The sequence below is a fragment of the Myotis davidii genome, unplaced genomic scaffold (assembly GCF_000327345.1).
Source record: "Myotis davidii unplaced genomic scaffold, ASM32734v1 scaffold290, whole genome shotgun sequence".
Classification (NCBI taxonomy): domain Eukaryota; kingdom Metazoa; phylum Chordata; class Mammalia; order Chiroptera; family Vespertilionidae; genus Myotis; species Myotis davidii.
Genome location: NW_006285049.1, coordinates 1,331,456 through 1,353,969, shown reverse-complemented (window position 1 = coordinate 1,353,969; position 22,514 = coordinate 1,331,456). Strand labels below are relative to the sequence as shown.

Sequence of the window (22,514 nt, the reverse complement as noted above, 5' to 3'; positions counted from 1 at the left end):
AGCTGAAGTCCTCTCCATTATCATTATGGAGAAGTATCTACCTACTATACAAATTAAACACTTGGGAAAGGAGCTCCTAACCTATCAATAACCTCAGTCACCAAGCAGGACTTCTGAGAAGACTGGAAGGAAAGTGTCATCAGATTTTGAGGGGTAAGTGGATAATGTTTAGTTTATGGGGTTGTGCCCTAGCTGGTTTGGCTCAGTGGGTAGAGCATTGGCCTGCAAACCAAAGGTTCCTGGGTTTGATTCTGGTCAAGGACACGTACCTTGGTTGCAGGCTCCTCCCCGGCACGGGCCCTGGTTGGGCTTGTGCAGGAGGCAACCAATCGATGTGTTACATCGATGTTTCTTTCTGTCTTTCCCTCTCCCACTCTCCCTAAAAAAATCAATGGAAAAATAGCCTCAGGTGAGGATTAACAACAACCAAAAATAATAATGATGTTTATGGAGTTGATAAGGGGATGTCTGGTTGGAGTAGTTTAAGGGTTTCATAAGGGCAGAAGCACTGGTCCTTGAGATGGTAGCTTATTTTAATAACAGGAGAGGGGCTGAAAAGGAAAACTGGAAGGGGGACAGGGAGGTAACTGAATATAAATAATACACTTCACACTGATATTTGGGACTCTCAAACTTATTATAAGCCTAAATCCTGTCCCTTCCCCACAGCATCAGGGTGGGAAGACCTCTGTCCCCCAAATTTAAGAAAGTGGCAAGAGTGGGGAATGTCTGCCTGGCTCACCTAGACCTGACCCACCCCAAGGGCAGCACCATCCCTTTCTTTGCCTAGAGCCAGACAATAGGAGCAGGAGAGGAAAAGAGTAGTGGTGGGAGTAGGATGGGCTTTATGAAAAAGTTTGTGTCGTCCCCCCCAAATGTTTGTGGAATCTCTGGATGAAGCTGGAACCCTGACAATGGGGAACCCTATGCCTGAAGTAGAGGGGATGCAGGACCATCAGCTGTAAGGAGAATTAAGTTGATTACACTATCCAGATCTTTATCTTTTGTGCTTATTCACTGACAATGTCCAGAACTAAATGGGTGAGGGGCCTCCTATCTATAGATTCCTATCTATCTGTATTTCAACTAGAAACACCTAATGCACAGGGCTGGGAAATGTGAGAATGGAGGTAATATGGGGCACTCAAAGTTCAGAGCCCTCTAGCCAGTGAAGTCCCTAAAGTCTACCAACAGGTGATAAATATGAAGTTCAGGGTTAAACCCTTTAGAACTAGAGGAACAAAGTCATGATGCCCTCACACTCTGGTGTCCAATTCATTTAGGACCCCTCCCGGGATATGACGAGAAGACGCAGAATCGTGAAAATGAACCTAAGTTCCTCCATAATCTCACTCTCCCCGGTCAAGTGCCCTTCACTCCCCTGCTGAAGGAGCAGTCTGGAGACAGGGACCAGAGACAGAACTACCCTCATCATTAAACCACTGTCCCGGGGCTGCTGCACAAGGATGAAGTTCTGCTCCAATGCTGCATAAAACATGTTTAATTTCCAACCATGGTCACAGTCATTTCGTATCCCACATTTTGAGCAAGGAGAGAGAAGGTGAGTTATTAAACACATATAGTCTACATTCCAGAGGAGAAAAAAAGAAGAGAAAACCAGTTCAGAACTGCAGTTACCACTATAATACTACAAACAAACTTTGGGGGAGAAATGGGGAAACCCCAGGGGAGAAGAAAGGCCAGAACAAAGAAAAGCATAAAATGAAATCTACCAGAGGAGAGGCAGGGAGGGAGTGGGCAGAAATGGAATGAAACACCCAACCCCAAAAGACCTTTTAGGTGAACGGGAATGTAGAAAGGTCCACCCTGCCAAGGGCCTAGCAGTCAGGGATACTACCACGATCACTTACTGCCCCCTGCTGGAAAAATCTCAAGCAGCACCAAGGCAACCACCAAGGCTGCTTCCTAACACCCTTAACACCACTGGTCCATGGAACTCCCCAAAATGAGGCGGGGGTGGGCCTGAAATGAGGAAAGCCTATTTGGAACTAGTATCTAACTAAGGAAGGCCAGGGAAGGAGTTAGGTGGGAAAAGAGGCAAAGTCCTCACCAACCACAAAGAGAGAGAGTGGGGAAGCCTAAGTAGGAAAGAAACAAGGAGAGGGGAGAGAAACAGGCAACCGCACTGAATGAGTTGGGAGGCAAAGGAAAGAGTTCAAGGAGAGAGGCAGCAGGAGCAAAAAAAAAAAAAAAAAAAAAAAAAAAAATCGGGGGGTGGGGCGGGAAAAGTGTGGAGGGAAGCATCTGTGGGGTCAGGGGAATGAATATGTTAAAATGAAATAGAAGCTCCAGCACCCCACTTCCCCCACCACCAAACACACACATATACACACACAAAGGCCTAGAGAGCAAGAGATCTGCACACACCTACTGCATCTTGGGTAAATAAAACATCACTAAGGAACTGGCACTGAGAAGGACACCTCTGGAACCTCTTTCACAGTTCAATCTGGGTTGGGGATAAGGGTATTAATCTGCCTGTTGTAGACAAAGGTGGCAGGAAGCCTGGCCCCATGGGGTGGGGCTTGAGACAGCCTTTCTGGGAAGGGGTCCCTCAGTCATGCTGTGGGGGATGCCCTGGGCCCTGAGCTGAGCAGAAAGGTATGGGGGGGCCATCTTGGAGCTCAGGGCGCAGCCAGCACACACAGGAGCCCACAGAAAAGCCAAGGCTTCACATACACCGCAAGTCAGGACCTCAGGGACGAGCGCCCCCTGCAGACAGGGAGACACAGTAGCAGCAGCTTCTAAACACCTACAAGGTAATGGGGACACGGATGGACCCTGAAGACCACTGCATCACACCAGCACCAACAACCACTTCAGAGTCCTCGTTCCTCCACTCCAACCCACAGATCTGTTGATGGGAGTGAAGAGGGCAGGGGAAACCTGTTGGGATGGAGGTGGTAGGGACAGCAGGATGGTCTGAGGGTCTGGAAACAATAGAAAATTTCCATCCCTCCGCACATCTTGGACTAGAAAAAAAAAACCTAGACATCAGGGACCGATATTGAGGTCTGCTCTGCCACTCCCACTCCCCTATCAACCAGTCAGCCAGCCTGGGACCACTAGAGTAAGGAAACTTCTGACAAAGGATAGGTGAACCACCCAGTCCCAAAATTCAGAAGATTGGTGAAGGGGGGCAAGGAGGAGGGGAAGGCAGGGATAGGACCGAACCATGCATCTCACCTTCTCATAAAAACAGGATGAAGATGGGAAACCTGAGACCCTCCCCAGGTACCCTGGGTCTCAAACAAACAACACGGTTTTGTATCTCCACCCCCTCCCCCTCTTCAAGCTCAAGAGGAACAGATCTAAGGATGAGGGGGGAGGATCAGTTGAACACTCTGAGTGATAAGAGTGAGTGGGTTCCTCTCTCCTTCCCACTAACAAGGCAGAGCAGAATGGCATCTCCTTGGGAACAGTCATCTAGATATAAATGCCACCTTCTGCCCTAAGCAGGGTGAAGACAGGGGTAATAGGAAGATGGTGGTGGAAAATCCATCATCTGTCCTATCACCCAGGAAAACCTACCTGCAGAGAAGAGAGGAATCAGTGTTAAGACTGGGGCAGCCTTCCCTTGACCTTATTTCCTTTATCTCACCAACATGGGAGGGGCAGGTGATGGGCTAGAGTGGGCTGCAAGCCCTGGGCGGTCCTCCACCCACTCTACCCTTCTTCCTGGCCCCTACATATGTATCTCTTTATATATGTATATACACGCGCACACATGCACGCACATAAAGAGAGGCCCGTGCAATTTCCACGTAGAACAGGGAGAGGGTAGTGAAGGAAAAAAATGGTAGGAGAGGGGCCTGTAGGGAGAGGGAAGGGACTCAGATGCCAAGAGCACAGCAACCAGAGCCAAACGAAGCAAACAGAGAGACTACCCCACCCCACTTCCCAAACCTCAGAGGACGGGGGAGGCACCCCATGAAACCATAACAACCTTGTTTTTGTTTTAAATCTGATAAATTGGAATGATTCATCATAAGGACAGCAATTGGGGACTGGTCATGGACAGGGGAAAGAAGGGAAGGCAGGAGAGATAAGGCTCTTATTGGGCATGCGGACATGATACCCAGGGCCCTGGCCACACTGGCAATGGGAAGGAAGGGGTAGGGCTGGGCAGGGAGACAGTAGGTATATTAGGAGTGGTGGGGGTGGTCAGATAGAGCTGCCTGGCTCTCACTTCTTGTTTTTGAGCTGATTGGCCAGCCAGTCCAGGCCTTCGTACAGCCCGTCCCCACTGGTGGCACAGGTGGCCTGAATATACCAGTTGCGATGACGCAGGGAATGCAGGCCCAACTTGTCTGTGATCTCAGCAGCATTCATAGCATTAGGCAAATCCTGGAGCACAAGGGAGACACAAAGAAAGAAACCTCAGAATCTTTCAAAGGCTTTTAGAGTACCCATTACCAATGAGCATTTTACCGGTACCCTCTCCTCCTTCTCCTCCACTTTTGGGACCCAGAACAAAATCCTAAGAAGCTGATTTGCACTTAGTCATCCCAGAACCCCAGATCCAAGATATCAGAGGTCATTCCATTGGGTTGGTGGAAACCAAATATTGGAATGGTAGGGAAGTGGATAGGATGATAGGATAGAATGTTGCTAATTAAAGCAAGGATGGAGGACAAGAAGAGCATAAAAAGCCAACTTATCCTATTTCCCACACTTCTAAAATTGAGAGCATAGTCATAGGGTTTCCTGTACATTGAGCTCCAAGGCCCTTAATTTCTGAAGCCAGGCTGCCCTCTCTGAAATCCAGGGGTGGGAGAAATCTCACCTGTTTGTTTGCAAAGACAAGGAGCACAGCATCCCGAAGCTCATCCTCTGCCAGCATCCTCATTAGCTCCTCCCGGGCCTCATTTACTCGCTCCCGATCATTGCTGTCGACCACAAATATCAACCCTAGGGAGGCAGAGCATGGGCTGCACAGAGACGACAGATGAATTCCCCTCCCCCACCACCAAAAGACAACACCCTCCTTATATTTTCCAAATATTTGCAACATTTGCTCCTCTTCTCCAACCCACAGGAGCTACAGCAGGGCCAGGGTTCACTACCCATGCCAAGAATGACAGGCACACTCTGCTCACACCCAACCAACCCATGCCAGTCCCTGGACAAGTCATATGCCATACCTTGGGTGTTCTGGAAGTAGTGTCTCCAGAGAGGCCGAATCTTGTCCTGGCCACCCACATCCCAAACTGTGAAGCTGATGTTCTTGTACTCCACTGTCTCCACATTGAACCCTTTGGGGGAAAAAAAAACAGGTAATGGCCAGTTGGCCCCAAACACCAGGTCTGCAAACGATGACCCATTGGGTTCATTTGTTTTCCCAGCCGTGGCCATGATCCCAGCAAGGAAACGAAAACTAAGGCTTCCTCAGAACTGGTGTTCCTTGACATTGTAGCCTAAAGGCCAAAAAGAAAAACTAAGGGAAGAAGTGGAAGAGGATGAGGAGGGCCCATCAGGAGGTTCCTATCACATGGGTAACGTGAGCCAACCTTTCCCACTCGTTCTCAGTGTTCGGCTCTCCCTCCTACAAAGAAATGATTCAGCCCCACTTCGGTACATTGGCCACCAGAGTATTTCTCAGCTAAGAACTGGGGCCTGTGAGGCAGAGGGAAGAAAAAAGAAGTGATCTGTAGTCCTGGAGCCTCAAATGCAGAACCACCTACAGATGATGATTGGGAGCCCCATCCATAAGCCAAACGTTCTCCCTCCTACAGGCAGTTCCTAACCAGGATCAGGGCCACTGAGGTTCTATACTGAAGCGATGCCAGGCCTCTGGCAAGGACATCAAAGCCCTTCACCTGCTTTCTAAACAACACAGAGAACAAACCAGCTCAGTACCTGAGGGCAACTTCTGAGTGCCAGGCTGCAGAAGTTCCTGCATCAGAGAAGACTAGGGTAGGTGGGCAAAGAGCAGCCCCAGCACCTGCTAGTAAGCTAAATAACCATCCTCCCCTGAAACCCACACATTGCATGGACTTGCCTGGTGGCCAGGTGGAGGAATCTATGGATAGGCCCCAGCCTGGCTGCTCAGCAGCTGGCATGAAAGCCTACATCCAAGCTGTGTCCTTACCAATGGTGGGAATGGTTGTGACGATCTCCCCCAGTTTCAGCTTATATAGGATTGTGGTCTTTCCTGCAGCATCCAGGCCCACCATCAGGATGCGCATCTCCTTCTTCCCAATCAGGCTCTTGAGAAGGTTTCCAAAGATATTACCCATGATCACAGCAGCTGCTTTCTGAAGACAGTAGGGTCCAAGTGGCGGCAGTGCAGTCTGGTTCTGACCTGGTCCCTGGTATGGAGGACTTGATCCTAGGCAAAGAAATGTAAACTCATTACCACCATCTGCTCGTCAGAATTTCACGTAAATGGGATTTGCAAAGTCAAAGCTGGAGTCCACTCATGACAAACTGAGAGCCTGAGGGGACTATGAAGGTTAAGGCTCACTGAGACACACCTTGAACCTTTGGGAGCAGAGACAAAGCAGTGAACACCCATGACCACTGCTCTGCCAGTAATCTACATGTGACTTTGGATGAGTTATTTCACCTGTAAATGGAAGGGTGTTGAAATAGATGCTTTCTAAAATCCCTTCCAACCCTGGCCAGTGTGGCTCAGCTGGTTGGGCACTGTCCTGTGCGTCAAAAGGTTACTGATTCAATTCCCAGTCAGGGCACATGCCCAGGTTGCAAGCTTGATCTCTGGTAGGGGGCAGCAGCCGATCATGTTCTGCTTTCATATAAATGATTCTCTCTCTTTTCCTCCCCTCCCTCTCTAAAAATCAATTTTTTAAAAATCTTAAAAATAAATAAGGTCCCTTCCGTCCTGACAATGTATACTATACTCCAAGGTGTTGCAAGATCATTAATGCCCCTCCCTCCAACATTACCCTGACACTTCTGGAAAGGGTGGGAGAGCAGGGAGTGGAATGAGGAGTGGCTCTTGGTGACTCCCAACAAGGTTCAGGCTTGCCAGGTTCCCAAGGTTTATGTCTCTGTTCTAATCAAGAGACTGCTTCTGTCTTCACATTTCTGCAATTCCCCCTTCCTTCTACACGTCACAATTAATGAGGAAAAAAAGAAAGCAGCATGCCTAAAAGAGTCTGATCCTTTCCACTCTGAAATGCTGGCTGTTAAAGTGGTGCCCTTCATACAACAGTATATTCTGGGTGAAAGTGGGGTGTGAAGACTACCTCTTGTTCTTCGGCCAGGTAAATCCTAGGCTTGCCATGGCCCATCCAAGGTCAGCAGATCCACATGGTCACAAAGCAATGAGGCTTTCTTCCTTAACCCCCTTCAGTCTATTTTAAAACCAAAATCAGGTCTTGTTGCTTCTCTGTTCAAAACCCTCTCTTGGCTTCTTATCTCCCTTTCAGTAACACCGAAAGCCACACCGTGGCCTACAAGGTCCTGCATGATCTGCATTCCCCCTGCTTCTCTCATCAGATCCACTACTCTTCCCATTGCTTACCCCACTTCAATTCCCCAACACTTTCCTGCCTCAAAGCTTTGTAATAGCTATTCACTCTGCCTGAAATGCTTCCTCTCCTACACAACTTCATGGAGTACTCTCTCACTTCCAGCAGGTATCTATTCAAATGTCACCTTACCAAAGAGGCTTTCAATAACCACCTACAAGACATACACACACTCTCCCCCCACCCCTGATTTATCCCACTTTCCTTCACAGCATTTATTACCATCTGACACATCACATATTTGTTTCTTGTTCTATTGTTTTTCTCCTCCTACAATAATGTCAGCTCCTTTTCTATTTCGTTCGCTGCTGTGTTCCTGTACCTTGAATAGCACCTGGCACATAGCAGATGAATAACTGAATTAACTCCCAGGTTCTCTTCTGACCTCACTAGCAGCTTACTAAGATCAGATGCTTATGTCTAGCACATAGTAGGTTCTTAACAAACACCTGCTAAAAAATGAAGAACGAGCCCAGTGACTGAGCCACTGTCGAGGACTCAGCAACCTCTCCCTTGAACCCCCCTCGCTTCCCGACGCTCCATCTCCCCTGCCCGCTGCCGTTTCCACCGAGGAAAAGGAATCATATCTTATGTCCGCTATCCAGAACCTCCACTCTTTCAACGCCTTTGCTGATGCAAGTAAGGGTGATGACCTGCTTCCCGCTGGCACTGAGGATTATATCCATATAAGAATTCAACAGAGAAACGGCAGGAAGACCCTTACTACTGTCCAAGGGATCGCTGATGATTATGTTAAAAAGAAACTAGTGAAGGCCTTTAAGAAGAAATTTGCCTGCAATGGTACTGTAATTGAGCATCCAGAATATGGAGAATTCAGCTGCAGGGTGACCAGCGCAAGAACATATGCCAGTTCCTCGTCGAGACTGGACCCAGGACGACCAGCTGAAGGTTCATGGGTTTTAAGTGCTTTTGGCTCACAGAAGCTTAAGTGAGGATTTCTTTGCAATGAGTAGAATTTCCCTTCTGTCCCTTGTCACAAGTTTAAAAAACCTCACAGCTTGTATAATGTAACCTTTTGGGGTCTGCTTTTAACTTGGACTAGTGTAACTCCTTCATGCAATAAACTGAAAAGAGCCATGAAAAAAAAAAAAATGAAGAGCCATTATAAAGGTACAAAATGCCCACCCCAATCATTGCCCCCAACAGATCATAGAGTCATTTATTCCCTCTCATCCTCCTTCCCTTCTCTGTGACACAGGACAGTCACAGAAATGCATCTTGAAAACAATGAAATGGGAGTTCAGAATCGAGCCTGCCAGCCAGTTCTTGTGCCTGCGGGAGATAGGCATCAGCATCAGCTCATTCAGCTATCACCATGTACTGGCTGCTGCTAGTCTGGTAACCAGAAGCATGCATATACACACACACACACACACACACACACACACACACACACACCCAGCAGGCAAAGGAACAGGTCAAGACAGAGTGCACCCAAACCCAAGAATGTGAAAAGTGGATGGGGAGGAATGCTATTTACAAGCTAAAGTCTGGAGGTTTGGTGGGAGTTTAGTTTTTTTTTCCAAAAACTATTTCATATATATTTTTTTCCTATTTCCCTGAGTTTGTAGCAAATTCCAGAACACACAAAGGGGCCAGATCAACAGCCCCTGGAGACCAAAGTATTAGTTTGTCCAAAAAACTGAAACAATGAGTGCTTATGGGATGTTTCATCTTCAAAGGCCTCCCCAGACATCCACTAATGAGTCAGGCGTGGTGGTCCTGGTAGGTTCCCCAGATGAACCCTGCCCTTGACCCAGAGGGCTCACAACCCAGGGAGAGTACCTGGCTCAACCTTCGGGCTCAACTTCAGCCAAGGCACCCACTGGCCATCCTCCCTCCCCATGCTGCCTCAAAACACCCAGGCTGACCAGACAGATTCCTAAGGATCCCCGAGACAGATGGGAACACCTACCTAGCTTAATATGATCAGATCCCATCTTTGGCAATCGGTGGTAGGCAGACTGTTTGTCGGCTACCATCACTTGCAGAAATTTAAACCTTCCCCAAGTCTTCCTAGTTTTCACCTTGTCTCCTGCTTAGGTAGCCTTTCCTTCGGTTTCAAATATTCTTTGCTTTAAAGGTTAGGTAAGAGTGTTTGGCTCAATTTCTGAACTGAATTTATACCATACATTTACCTTGCTGTCCTTCATGACTGGCACTACTGCTGATTAAGTGATTACCAACCGTGAGTACAGCAGTGGCTGAAAAATACCTGTTGCCTCAGAACAAGCATACACTGTCCTTGGTTTACTTCTTTGCTAAGCTAAAGTCTTGGCTCAAAAGCTGACCCCAGTGTTATACTTACTTCTGTGTCCTGGCACACCACAGGCCCCTGGATTTCTGAACCATTCATGTGGCACTTACCACCTTGTGGAGCTTTCTTCTTCTTTTGCAAGTCTGTACGCTGACCATCTCCCCAACTTAACTGTGTACTCTCCAGAGGCAAGGACTATACATTTTTTTAAATTCTTTATTAGTTAAGATATTACAAATGTGTCCTCATCTCCCCCCATTAAATCCCCATCCTCCTCCCCCCCCATGCAGGACTATACATTTTATTTATTCTGTATCTGTTCTCACTCCCAGTGCCAAACCCACTCTAAGAGTTCAATCAAGGGAGGGGGGTCAAATGGGGGAAAAGGAGACATATGTAAAACTTTAGACAATAAAAATAAATTAAATAAAGAGTTCAATCAAATGCACACTGCCAAATGTGAGGATGTCCTTACATCATTTCTTCTGTTCTAGCCGTACTTGATATCTCTAGGTAATGCGCAGATGGTTGCTTAGATATACTGTCGATTCTTGGTCATTTTTCACACTTATCTGACCCAGGGACTGGTTTGGAAACACCAGAGAGGACTAGAAGACTAAAACTGGTGGGTTTTTCTCTTGCCATTTAATGTGCAATGGGGCTGATGGATGACTGATAAAATATCCAAGTAGTTACCATGTGTCCCCTGGGGCAACCCAGGGCCTTAAAATTAATGGATAGTATGACTCCTCTTTAATATAATCAGGAGCTTGATTCAGAGGAACATTCCAAAGTGGGTGTTGGCTTTCTTGTCTTGGTTTTCTCTGTCCCTGTGTATTACCAGCAAGAAAGCATGTTACTCCTACCAGCAGGATGGTAGTAACTTTCAGCTTTGTGCTATGAACATGAATATTTAGCTCTAATGCCAATTCTCACTTTCACCATAAAGCATTTCTAGAAAAAGCTCTGGGAAGCAGGATGGCTAAAACAAAACAAAAAAACCCCTACAGTACACAGGGATTGTTTTCTTGCATACTATATAGCCTACAGTTACTCTCACTTACCACAGATGGTACTCCTGTGTGAGCAGGGCAAAATGCCAGGGTTCCATGCTGGTGCAAACCAGAAATCAGCAGTAAAAACTGAAGGTGAGTGGCTTAAGATGAAAAATGAAATACAGTAACATCTCTATTAACAAAGAGACTATCTCAACATTCTATTTTATAGCCACAAACTTTGTTATCAGTGATAAAAATAATAGCTCTAAAAACGTGTTCCAGTACAATCTGTGTTGGACACTGCAGGATTTCAATCAAGTGCATTGGCTGATTTAAGCTTCATCTGAGGATGTCCTCACTGAGGACCAACCACTGTCCTCAATTCCAAGCCCCCTCCCCCACCAGGAGAGGCAGGTTGTTGCTGTAATTGTCTGCTGCTCATCACCTTGACTTATGTGTGTTGCGAGAACATGCCTGCCTCACTCTCCAGGTGATTTTGAGAGTCACAGCTCAGCCTGACATGCACCCACCCCTGCCTGGCTCCAGTACCTGGCTCAGGCATGTATTTTGAGACACCTCTGAGAAGATTCCTGATCTGGCACCACTTCCTCTTCAGGTTACATGAGTTCAGGGGAAGGAAGACCAGTCTCTCCCAAACTCTCTGCTGCCAGGTAGGGTACACTAAAAAGCAGCTTTGTTCCCAGATAATTTTCGAATTGAGATATCACTAAAAGAGATGCTATTTTTAGTACAGCCAATGAAGCAGACCAATAAAATTTAAGTAAACAAAAGCAGGGTCTGCCTGTATTTAGTTTCCTTAGTGCAGCTGGCTTATGACTGACCTCTGTAAACTTTCCAAGTTTTTGTCTCAAGAGCACTATAATCAGCACATAAGGACTCTTAGATTAGTATCTCAATGTCTTCTATTGGACTCAAAGAGTTCTCAAAGCCAAGAAATAGCTTCTGATGTCAGCTTCCATCCATTCATTAAACATGTATTGAGTACACTGAACTAGGGATACAGAGATGAAGACCATTTCTCCCTTCACGAAACTCAGTCTTTGGGGGAGAAAAACTAGTGAACAGAGGGTTACAAAACAGTGCGAGGATAAGAGTGGGATAAGCTCACAGTATTATGGGAAAAGGTGGAGCAGTTAATCAAGACTGGGAGGTAGGTCCTGGTTGGTTTGGCTCACTGCATAGTGTTGGCCTGCGGACTAAATGGTCCCGGGTTTGATTCTGGTCAAGGACACATGCCCAGGTTGTAGGCTCGATTCCCAGTAGGAGGCGTGCAGGAGGCAGCCAATCGATCAATGATTCTCTCTCATCATTGATGTTTCTTTCTTTCTCTCTCTCTCCCTTCCCCTCTGAAATCAATAAAAATATATTTTTTTAAAAAGAAAAAAGATCAGGAAGTAGCCTTAGCTAGTGGTGTTCAGTGGTTAGAGCGTCAGCCAGCACACCAAAGGGTCACAGGTTCGATTCACAATCCAGGGCACATACCTGGGTTGCAGGTCGATCCCTGATCAGGGTACATGCGGGAGGCAACCAATCAATGTATCTCTTTCACATTGATGTCTCTCTCTCTCTCTCTCTCTCTCTCTCTCTCTCTCTCTCTCTCCCTCCCTCCCTCCCTTCCTCCCTTTCACTCTCTCTAAAAATCAATGGAAAAAATATTCTCAGGTTAGGATGAACAAATACAAACAAAGAACTGGGAGTAAAGGACAATTTATAGACGTGATACTCGGGTCACACCTGAGCTGACTCCTGAAGGAAAAGTAGGAAATAATCAGACAATAGAGAAGAGGGAGTGGGGCAGAAGGAACAGCCATTTGCAAAGGCATAAAGACCTGAGTTAGGCCCTGGCCAGTGTGGCTCAGTTGACTGGGTATCCATCAAAAAGGTTGCTGGTTTCATTCCAAGTCAGGGTACATGCTGCGTTGCAGATTTGATCCCCAGATAGGAGGCGTCCAGAAGACAGCTGATGGATGTTCTGCTCTCACATCAATGTTTCTCTCTCTCTCCCTCTCCCTTCCTCTCTCTCTAGAAATCAATTTTTTAAATGTTTAAAAAATATATTTTTTAAAAAGACGTGTTAAAGATGGCAGTTTTTATTAGCAAAAGCCAGGTGCAAATGGGAGGTAGTTAATTTGGATGCAGCATGGTGAGTAAAGTGATGAGGATGGAGAGATACGCAAGGGCTAGATCATAAAGGGCCTTAAAGGCCATATTGAGTAACATGATCAGATATGTGCTTTAGAAACATCATTCTGGCACCAGTTTAGGGAATAAATTGAGAAGGGAAAGACTAGAGGCAGAGAGAACAACACTAGGGATGTACAATAATACAGATGAGAAATCAAAAGTTCTTAACTAGAGAGGACAGATTGGAAGCATCAAAACAGTGGAACCCACAAGATTTAATGACTGATTAAACATAGGAAGGAAGAGAAGAAAAGTCAAAGATGATTCTCAGGTTTCTGGCCTGGATGATTCAGTGGCATTTCTTTAGACAGGAAGTAACAAGAGGAACAGATCTGAGAGTAAAAGTATTTATTTTTAGATTAAACGTTGATTTTGTGGTGCTATGGTGTGAAGTGCAACAGAAAAGTCTGGACTGGGTAATTAGGAATCACCTGCACTGATGGTAAATTAAGCCTTAGAGGAACCAAGATGATGGCTGATCCAGGATGGCTGCCTACCCAAAAGCTATTCTTTACCTTCTTTCTTCTAACAGAATCCCGAATTTGAAGGTGCTGGTGTGGCCGAGTATGGGGTATGAGATACCCTTCCCAAGCCCTAGGCTATGAAAACTGATCAGCCAAATCAGTGGTCGGCAAACTCATTAGTCAACAGAGCCAAATATCAACAGTACAACGATTGAAATTTCTTTTGAGAGCCAAATTTTTTAAACTTAAACTATATAGGTAGGTACATTCTTATTATCTTAATTAGGGTACTCCTAAAGCTGGCCTCTGTTAAAAACGTCCTCAATCTGACAGGTACGTTCGCTGAGGTCGACCCCTTCCAACTCTCCCATCCACACTCCTCTTGTATACTTGTTTCGTCTCTCCTTTCCGAAAACTGACTTCTGTGCATGGGCCACGAAGTTTCAACGCACTGTACGTGTGCGCCCACACGTGGTATTTTGTGGAAGAGCCTCACTCAAGGGGCCAAAGAGCCACATGTGGCTCGAGAGCCACGGTTTGCCAACCACTGGCCTAAGGGATGTTGGTATTCCCTTTCCTTTGCCAGTGAATGAGTCATGAATGGTCCTGTCTTAATTCTAGCCAATAAGATGTGAGAAAAGTCTGCTGGGAGCATCTGGGAAAGTTTTCCACAATCTTAAAAAAAGGACACATAGCTATGCTCTCTTGTTCAGCCTTTGGATACTGATATAGAAGGAAGAGATGCTGGAGTAATCTTGAACTCTACAATGTCATAGGAGAAAAATTGAGAAAACTTGGGTCCTAAAAACACTGTCAAGCTGGTGGATTAAAAACAAACCAAAAAAAACCAAGAAAGTGCTCTATCCCTAGATGACTTTTTCTGTGTGTGTGTGGTAAAAAATATACATAACAAAATTTACCACTTAAACCATTTTTTTAATCCTCACCCCAGAATATGTTTTTACTGATTTTAGAGAGAGAGGAAGGGGGAAAGCGAGAGGAACATCAATGTGAGAGAGAAACATCAATCAATTGGTTGCCTCTAGTACATGACCCTGACTGGGGATCAAACCTGCAACCTAGGTATGTGTCCTAGGAGACCGGGAATCGAACCCGTTTGGTGTATGCGACAAGGCTCCAATCAACCAAGCCATCTGGCTAGGGCACTACTTAAACCATTTTTTTAAAAATATTTTTTATTGATTTTAGAGAGGAAGGGAGACAGAAACATCAATAATGAGAGAGAATCATGGTTCAGCTGCCTTCCGCACGCTCCCCACTGCGGACTGAGCCCACAATCTGGGCATGTGCCCCCGACTGGAATAGAACCTGGGACCCCCCACCCCAAGTCCGCAGGCCGACGCTCTATCCACTAGCTAAACCAGCCAGGGCTAAACCATTTTTAAGTGCACAATTCAGTGGCATTAAGTACATTTGCATTGTTGTGCAACCATCACCACCATCTATCCCCAGAACTTTTTCATTTTCTCAAACAGAAACTCTATACTTTTAAACAGTAACTCCCATTCCCCTCTTCCACACCACCCCTCCCGCCATCTCTGGCAACCACTATTGTACTTTGTCTCTATAAATTTGCCTCTTCTAGATATCTCATATGGTGATACCACACATGTGTATCTAGACTTCTTGTTGTATGCTGTAATAAATCCTCTTATTGTTTGAGCCGCAGATGTGTTTTCTGTCTTTTGACAACTGATATTTCCTAACTGATATATCTAGAGAGAATGTATATAGTGGGGCAGGAGAAAAGGCCAAAGACAGAAATCTGGGGCACATCAACATTTAAAGCAGTAGGCAGACCTGGCCAGTGTGGCTCAGTTGATTAACTGTAGTCCCATGCACGGAGAGGTCACCAGTTCAATTCCCAGTCGGGGCACATGCCCAGGTTTGGGGCTCAATCCCCAGTAGGGGGTGTGCAGGAGGAGGCTGATCTATGTATGTTTGTCTGTCTGTCTGTCTCCCCGCCCCCCTTTCCTCTCTTTTTAAAATCAATTTAAAAAAATTTTTAAAGCAGCGGGCAGAAAAGGCCAGGAAAGAGAGTAAGAAGAAACTTGAGGAGTAGAAAGAAAATCTAGAGAGTAGACATCAATCAGGAAAGAACATTAAAAAAGGAAGGCCCTAGTTGGTTTGGTTCAGTGGATAGAGTGTTGGTGTGCGGACTGAAGGGTCCCAGGTTCGATTCGAGCCAAGGGCACATGCCTGGGTTACGGGCTCCACCCTCAGTGTGGGGTGTGCAGGAGGCAACCAATCAATGATTCTCTTTCATCATTTATGTTCCTATCTATCTCTCACTCTCCCTTCCTGTCGAAAATCAATTTAAAATAATAATAATAATAATAAATAAAATGAAAGGAAGGAAGGTCAAAGGCTTTAGAAAGGTCAAAGTAAGCCCGGCTGTCTTGGCTCAGTGGTTGAGTGTTGATCTATGAACCAGGAGGTCATGGTTCGATTCCGGCCAGGGCATGTGCCAGGGGTTGCAGGCTTGATCCCCAGTGTGGGACATGCAGGAGGCAGCCAATCAATGCTTCTCTCTCATCACTGATGTTTCTATCTATCTCTCTCTCCCTTCTTCTATGAAATCAATAAAAAATATATTTAAGAAAAAGAAACAGAATGGTCAAATTAAGATAAGGCCTGAAACATACCTATTGAATTTAGCTACTGAGCAATCAAGGATGACCTTGTTATGAATTAAAACATATCTAGCTTCCTAGGTTCCACTTAACTCAATTAGCAGTGTTTAGGCTCATGCTATTCACCTTCTAGTCAAAGAAAACAACCCTAGTAAGTATAGGATAACCTGAAGAAGGCCACACTACGAGCAAAGAAGCCTCCTAAATCGCCACGTCTGAGAGAGACCTTGGGAAGGCTCTGGTTTTTCCCATGGACAATACTCAGCAAGTGAGTCAAAACAGAGAATCAGGTCTGTTTCCAAACACACAACCTACCCAAATAAAACAGTGACCAGATTAAAAAACAAAAAACTAGACTCATTTGTTTCTTTGGAACATTCTGTGGTACTGCTCTCTAACCAAACCTTTCAGTTTGCCCTATTCTTAAAATCTAATGAGCTTACAACTGCTCCATTTCCTGACATTCTATGGCTGCTCTAATGCCCACATCTACAGCTTTGAATATTGAGAACGCTATACTTTCCTAGTTACAAAATCACAGAAATTCCACAAGTAGTCAGCCTAAAGTCCCAATAAATCTGTGCCCCCAATCTGGTCCCAAAGCACAGGTCAAGATGGAGCAGCCAGCAAACAGACGAAACAGGAAGACAGGATTTGGAGAAGGCCAACCATTAGAGCACCCTAAGGATACAGAAGATAGGGAACTGATGACCTTGGGAAATAAAAGCTGTTTGTGATCCCTTATCACCAAACACACTTCTACTCTAGGACTTACCACAGTGTGTTTTATTCACATTTTTGTCTGTTTCATTCTTCAGAGCTGAAACTTCCCAGATAATATGTCTTTACAGGGCAGCTGGAGCTACTGATCCCATCAGTACTACATGACTAGGCAGGGCTTCGAGCGGCTAGAGCCCTTGGGCTAGCCATCTCAGGTTGCAAGCAGCTATGTCTGTCTCACCATTACCATCTTCTGTGTATGCTATGACGGAAAAGATTTTGGGAAATACTTCAGTGGACTATGAGCCTCTTGCCAGCAGGGACCATACCTTACTCATGTTTCATCTTTCCAGCACGTAGCACTACAGTCTGTAGCTAGTGATTTAACATGCTTGTTGTTGAAAAGCACAGTACTACTGATGGTGACAAAACATCTGTGAGGTGGAGGAAGACATTATTCTTTAGGTAATCCCCAATCCTTTTCATGTATCTGACAAAGTGAAGAAGTGGTTTCTTTCTTCTCAGATCCCTAGGATTCCATGGATGGGATTCAGAGGCTGCCTGGAGGGAGAAACCATATTAAGAGGCTCTAATTATGCTCCTAACTCTCCACCACCACCAGAGCAGCTCTACTTTTACCCATTTTTTTAAAATATATTTTATTGATTTTTTACAGAGAGGAAGGGAGAGAGATAGAGAGTTAGAAACATCGATGAGAGAGATACATCGATCAGCTGCCTCCTGCACATCTCCTACTGGGGATGTGCCCGCAACCCAGGTACATGCCCTCGACCGGAATCGAACCTGGGACCTTTCAGTCCGTAGGCCGACGCTCTATCCACTGAGCCAAACCGGTTTCGGCATTACCCATTTTATGTATCAGACTTCAAATAAGATTTTACATAAGGTAACCTTCGATTGCTTTAAAAAAATGTGGGGGATGAGGGGCTGGTGTGGCTCAGTGGTTGAGTGTCGACCTATAAACCAGGAGGTCACAGTTCAATTCCCAGTCAGGGCACATGGCTGGGTTGTGGGCTCAGTCCCTGGTGGGGTGGGGTGTGTGCAATAGGCAGCCAATCAATGATTCTCTCTCATCATTGATATTTCTATCTCTTTCTCCCTCTCCCTTCCTCTCTGAAATCAATAAATATTTATTTTTTTTAATGTTGGGGGGCCTGGCCAGGTAGCTCAGTTGATTACAGCAATGGTCACCAATCGGTGGTCTGTGAACCACTGGTGGTCCGTGAGGTCCAAAAGGTTGGTGACCACTGGATTAGAGTGGGGTCCCCATACGCCAAGGTTGTGGGTTCAATCCCTGGTCAGGGTACATACAAAAATCAACCAATGAGCACATAAATAAGTGAAACAACGTATCTCTCTCTCAAAAAAAAAAAATCTTTCCATTATCAAAAAGCTTTATCGAGCCCTTGCTGGTTTGGTTCAATGCTAGAACATCAGCCTGCAGGCTGAAGGTCCCAGGTTCGAATCTGGTCAAGGGCACATGCCCAGCTGCGGGCTCAATCCTCAGGAGCGGGTGTGCAGGAGGCAACCGATCAATGATTCTCTCTCATCACTGATATTTCTCTCTCTCTCTCCCTCCCTCTCTCCCTTCCTCTCTGAAACCAATAAAAATATATTTTTTAAAAAGCTTTATTGGCACTCTACCTATATTTGTGACAGATGTTGGAAACAGTATAGGAGACGGAATTACACAGATAACATAACTCTGGACCTTAATACAGTACATTCTGAAACATACTGAGAGACAGACATTTAAAGAAGATAGGACTAGCCCTAGCTAGTTTGGCTCAGAGGATAGAGTGTGGGCCTAAGGACTGAAGGGTCTGGGTTCGATTCTGGTCAAGGGCATATGCCCAGGTTTCTGGCTCAATCCCCAGTTAGGGGTGTGCAAGAGGCCACCGATCAATGGTTCTCTCTCATCATTGATGTTTCTAGCTCTCTCCCTCTCTGAAACCAATAAAAATATTTTTTAAATAAAAAAAATAAAGGAGATAGGACTAAATGAAAAGTGGCCCAGAAAATAGGTGATGCTGAAATGCTCATCAAGACCTAAAACAATGGGACCCAGAAATCTAAATCCTGACCTAAGTTAATCAGGGTGCAACTTTATGGGAGAGTCAACCATTATCTCAGAGTCATGATGATTTTTTAAACATTAAACACTGTCCTTTGTTGTTGTTAATTCTCACCCAAGGATATTTTTCCATTGATTTTCAGAGAGTGGAAGGGAGGGGGAGAGACAGAGAAAGAGAAACATTGATGTGAGAGAAATAAATTGACTGACTGCCTCCCTCCCACCCTGACAGGGCTAGGGTGGAGGATCATGATAGAGCCTAAAACCATAGCCTACAACCGGCAACCGAGGTATGAGTCCTAGACCATAATCAAACCCTGGACTAGAATCAAATCCAGGACCCTTCAGTCTGAGGGCCAATGCTCTATCCACTAAGCCAAATCGGCTAGGGCATAAACACTATTCTTGAGCCCCCACATCCTCACACAAGCTGATGGCTCAGGGACCTGCCTTGCTCTAGCTTCACCTCCCACTCAGGCAGCAGGAGCTGCCTCTGTGAAGCTGATGCTGAAAAAAGATTTCACTGCTCATAAACCTACAACCAGCACAGAAAGTCATGGTAACAATCATCCCTCTACAGGCACCTCAGGCGGTAAGTTATTCTTCTGTAAACCTTTAAGGCAGCCCTAAGTGCTCATATTATTATTCCATTGTGATGATGATTATTAATAGCAGTTAACATTTATTTGGGGCTTACTATGTTCTTTGCACAATACTCATAATATGCATAAGTGCTTTATGTGTATTATCTCATTTAATTCTCATACCAACTCTACGAAATAGGTACTATCATCATACTCTTTACAGATGAGGAAAATGAAACAAAAAGAGGACAAATAATTTCACGAAAATCATACAACTAGTAATAGTAGAGGCAAGATTTGAACCCAATTTTGTCTGATTCCAAATTCCACACTCTTAATTACTGTACTATTTTGCTTCTAAATTCACCTGCAATGAAAATGATTAGGAAAACCAAACACTGCTATACACTTTGAGTCTCAGGCCTCTTGGCATCCATTTGTAAAGGTATATAAAGAAGCAGATTCCACAATTTCCCTGTTATTTACTCAGCTGTAAAAACCTGATTTTAAAGGAGTTCCTTCTTCTAACCAATAAATCCCGCCCACTATCCTGAGTCCATTTCCTCTTATGACTCCAGTGGTAGAGCGTAGCAGAAATGAACACACACAATATCACCCTTTGTGCACTTAAGACTTCACTTCCAGTATTTCCAGCCTGCTGTCTGCCTCCCTTTTATATATGCATTCAGTTTAATAATAGCAGCTACGATCCACTGGCACCAATTCTGTGCCAGGCACCACATACATTCATTGGTTCCCTCCTCCATAATCTCCAGGATCCCAATTTGCAGACAATACTCTGAAGGACTTACAGCTAATGGAGAGAACCCTTTGCCCAAAAGGGGGGAGCAAAAGATCTTGGATTTCAGATAAATAATGATTCTGTGCTCTAGTAATTTTTTTTGGGGGGGGAGGGTCTTACTTTCCATTATTCATGCCACTTTTGTGCTTCTTAGAAGGGTGGGGAGATCAAGACTTTTTAAAATATATATATTTTTACTTATTTCAGAGGAAAGGAGAGGGAGAGATAGAAACATCAATGATGACAGAATCACTGATCAGCTAATTCCTGCACACCCCCTACTGGGGATTGAGCCCACAACCCAGGCATATGCCCTTGACCAGAATCAAACCCAGGACCCTTCAGTCCATAGGCTGATGGCCTATCCACTGAGCCAAACTGGCTAGGGCAAGATCAAGACTTCTTATCACAAAGGCTAAAGGCCTTTGTACCTTCACTCAGCTATCTCCAGGCACTCTCCCTGACAGCCAAGCCATCCCTTACTCCTTAAACTGTAGTAAAAAAGCTTGTTGAGTTCTATCCATTCACATCCTCTGTTCTCATGAGTGCTTACCGTGTGCAAAGAAAGACCTTGTGGGAGACAGAAGATGAGCGCCAAGTCCTGCATTCAAAAAGCTTAGTCTCTTTAGAAAAGCAAGACTTGCACATAAAAATGTTGACTGTGCAAAGTAATAAATCTATGCTGGAAGACAGGAAGCATATGAATGTGTGATCCATGGGGCCCCTTCCCAGATGAATCCAAGGTTAATGATTCATTCTATAAAAAGGCAAACCCAATGGATCAGCTTCTTTATTAGAATGAGTTTTTATAGACATGTTATTTCAAACTCAAGTCTAACTGGCAATGACCAATTCCCTGCCCCACTCCAGTCATAAATAACATGTGGAGACACCCCAACAAGCTCAAGGCAAAATGGCAGCAAATTAAGGACAAGGAAGGCAGTATGTGGGGACTAGATTCTGTCCTGTCGCACTGACCCAGGCAATCAGACTCCAGCAGCGGATCTCCAACCAATAAAACTTTCATGCCATAGACCAGGGGTGACCCAATCCAACAGCAGTAGAGACAGGTTTTAAGTTTCTCTTCTCCTGCACCCGGATGACCTCACTATTTCTTCTCACTCCTGACCACATACCACACTCCTCCCGGCCTGGCCAGAGAAAGTCTGGCAGTAATACAACCCAGAAGGAAGGGAACTCCCCCAAAAGACGAGCCACCACTTTGCTAATTAAGAGGCCTGTTTTAACAGGGAACTCCACGTCCCCCTCCTTTTCTCAAACATAGGTGTAAGCAATGCCTCCATTTTCTGTTCCGGGAATCCTGGTACTTCCTAAAGAAAGAAAGCGGATTGGAAGACACAAACTCAGAGCCAGCGACCAGACGTTCCTTCCTCCAGTGAGACCGCCCCCGCTTCGCCTGGGGGAGGAAGGCACCACCTCTCTCCCCGAAGCAAGAACAGATCCCCTCCCCCTCTGCCTCCTCCCCCCGCCCCCCCCGCCCCGCTTGCTCCCTACCAGCTGCCCTCTCCCAACGTGCACTTCCCAAGACCCAAAAGCGCAACCTCCACCAGAATAGGGGTGATCCTCTGGCCTGTCCTGCGGGCTACTCCCTAAACCCCTTTCGCACCCCTACCCCACAAGGGGAGGAGTGTCACCACAGCAAGGCTTCTCTCTGCCCGCCCATTACTAAGGTAGAGGGGAAGAGGGGAAGAGGGGGTGGGAAAAAAAGCAGCAATCCCTAGCCCTTTAACAGGAAAGGATACAAAACAGCCATCACCGCCCCCGCATCACCTCTCCCCGGACTGCCTTCCTCCTCCTCAATCCCGATTTCTCCAAAGCCCACCTTCTGCAGGCGAGGGGTACCTAATGGCAATCCAGGTCGCCCCTTGTGTGAGGCGGAGGACAAATGCGTAAGTGCCCCCCACCCCCACCCCAGCTCCGCGTCCTTCAAATGCGGGAGCAGGCGTGAGAGTGGCCCCGCGTCCCCTTTGCGAGCTCCCAGGTAGGAAGGACCACACAGCCCAAAGCCAGGCAGTGCCCGGCAGGGGGCTCCATGTCCTCAGCCCCCACCCCAAGCCTCTCCTCTACCGGGACCGCCTTCCCTCCGCAGCCCCTCACCTGTTCCTGCTCCCAGCTCTGCCGCTGCGGCCGCCGCCTCCGCCCCCGCAGGTTCCGCTCGGCTCCCGCGGCTCCCCCC

The 22,514-nt window shown here is 46.0% G+C and overlaps 1 protein-coding gene and 1 pseudogene across 2 annotated transcripts in view; one reads left to right on the top strand and one right to left on the bottom strand.

Moving 5' to 3' along the window:
- Positions 1–3,971: 3,971 nt before the first annotated feature.
- Positions 3,972–22,514, bottom strand: part of ARF3 (ADP ribosylation factor 3) — an 18,689-nt gene continuing 146 nt past the window's right edge. Inside the window, exons 1-5 of one of the 2 annotated variants that reach the window (XM_006755470.2) lie at positions 22,436–22,514; positions 6,113–6,352; positions 5,166–5,276; positions 4,808–4,932; positions 3,972–4,368 (exon numbers count right to left, since the gene is read on the bottom strand). The exon at positions 22,436–22,514 is cut by the window's right edge and continues 138 nt beyond it. In XM_006755470.2, the coding sequence (XP_006755533.1) occupies positions 4,207–4,368; positions 4,808–4,932; positions 5,166–5,276; positions 6,113–6,260 (546 nt within the window). In that variant the 5' untranslated portion in view covers positions 6,261–6,352; positions 22,436–22,514 and the 3' untranslated portion in view covers positions 3,972–4,206. Of the gene's footprint in view, positions 4,369–4,807; positions 4,953–5,165; positions 5,277–6,112; positions 6,353–22,435 lie in introns of those variants that run through there. The other variant, XM_015558586.1, reaches the window with a different exon arrangement.
- On the top strand, positions 8,093–8,617 carry LOC102763159 (annotated as a pseudogene).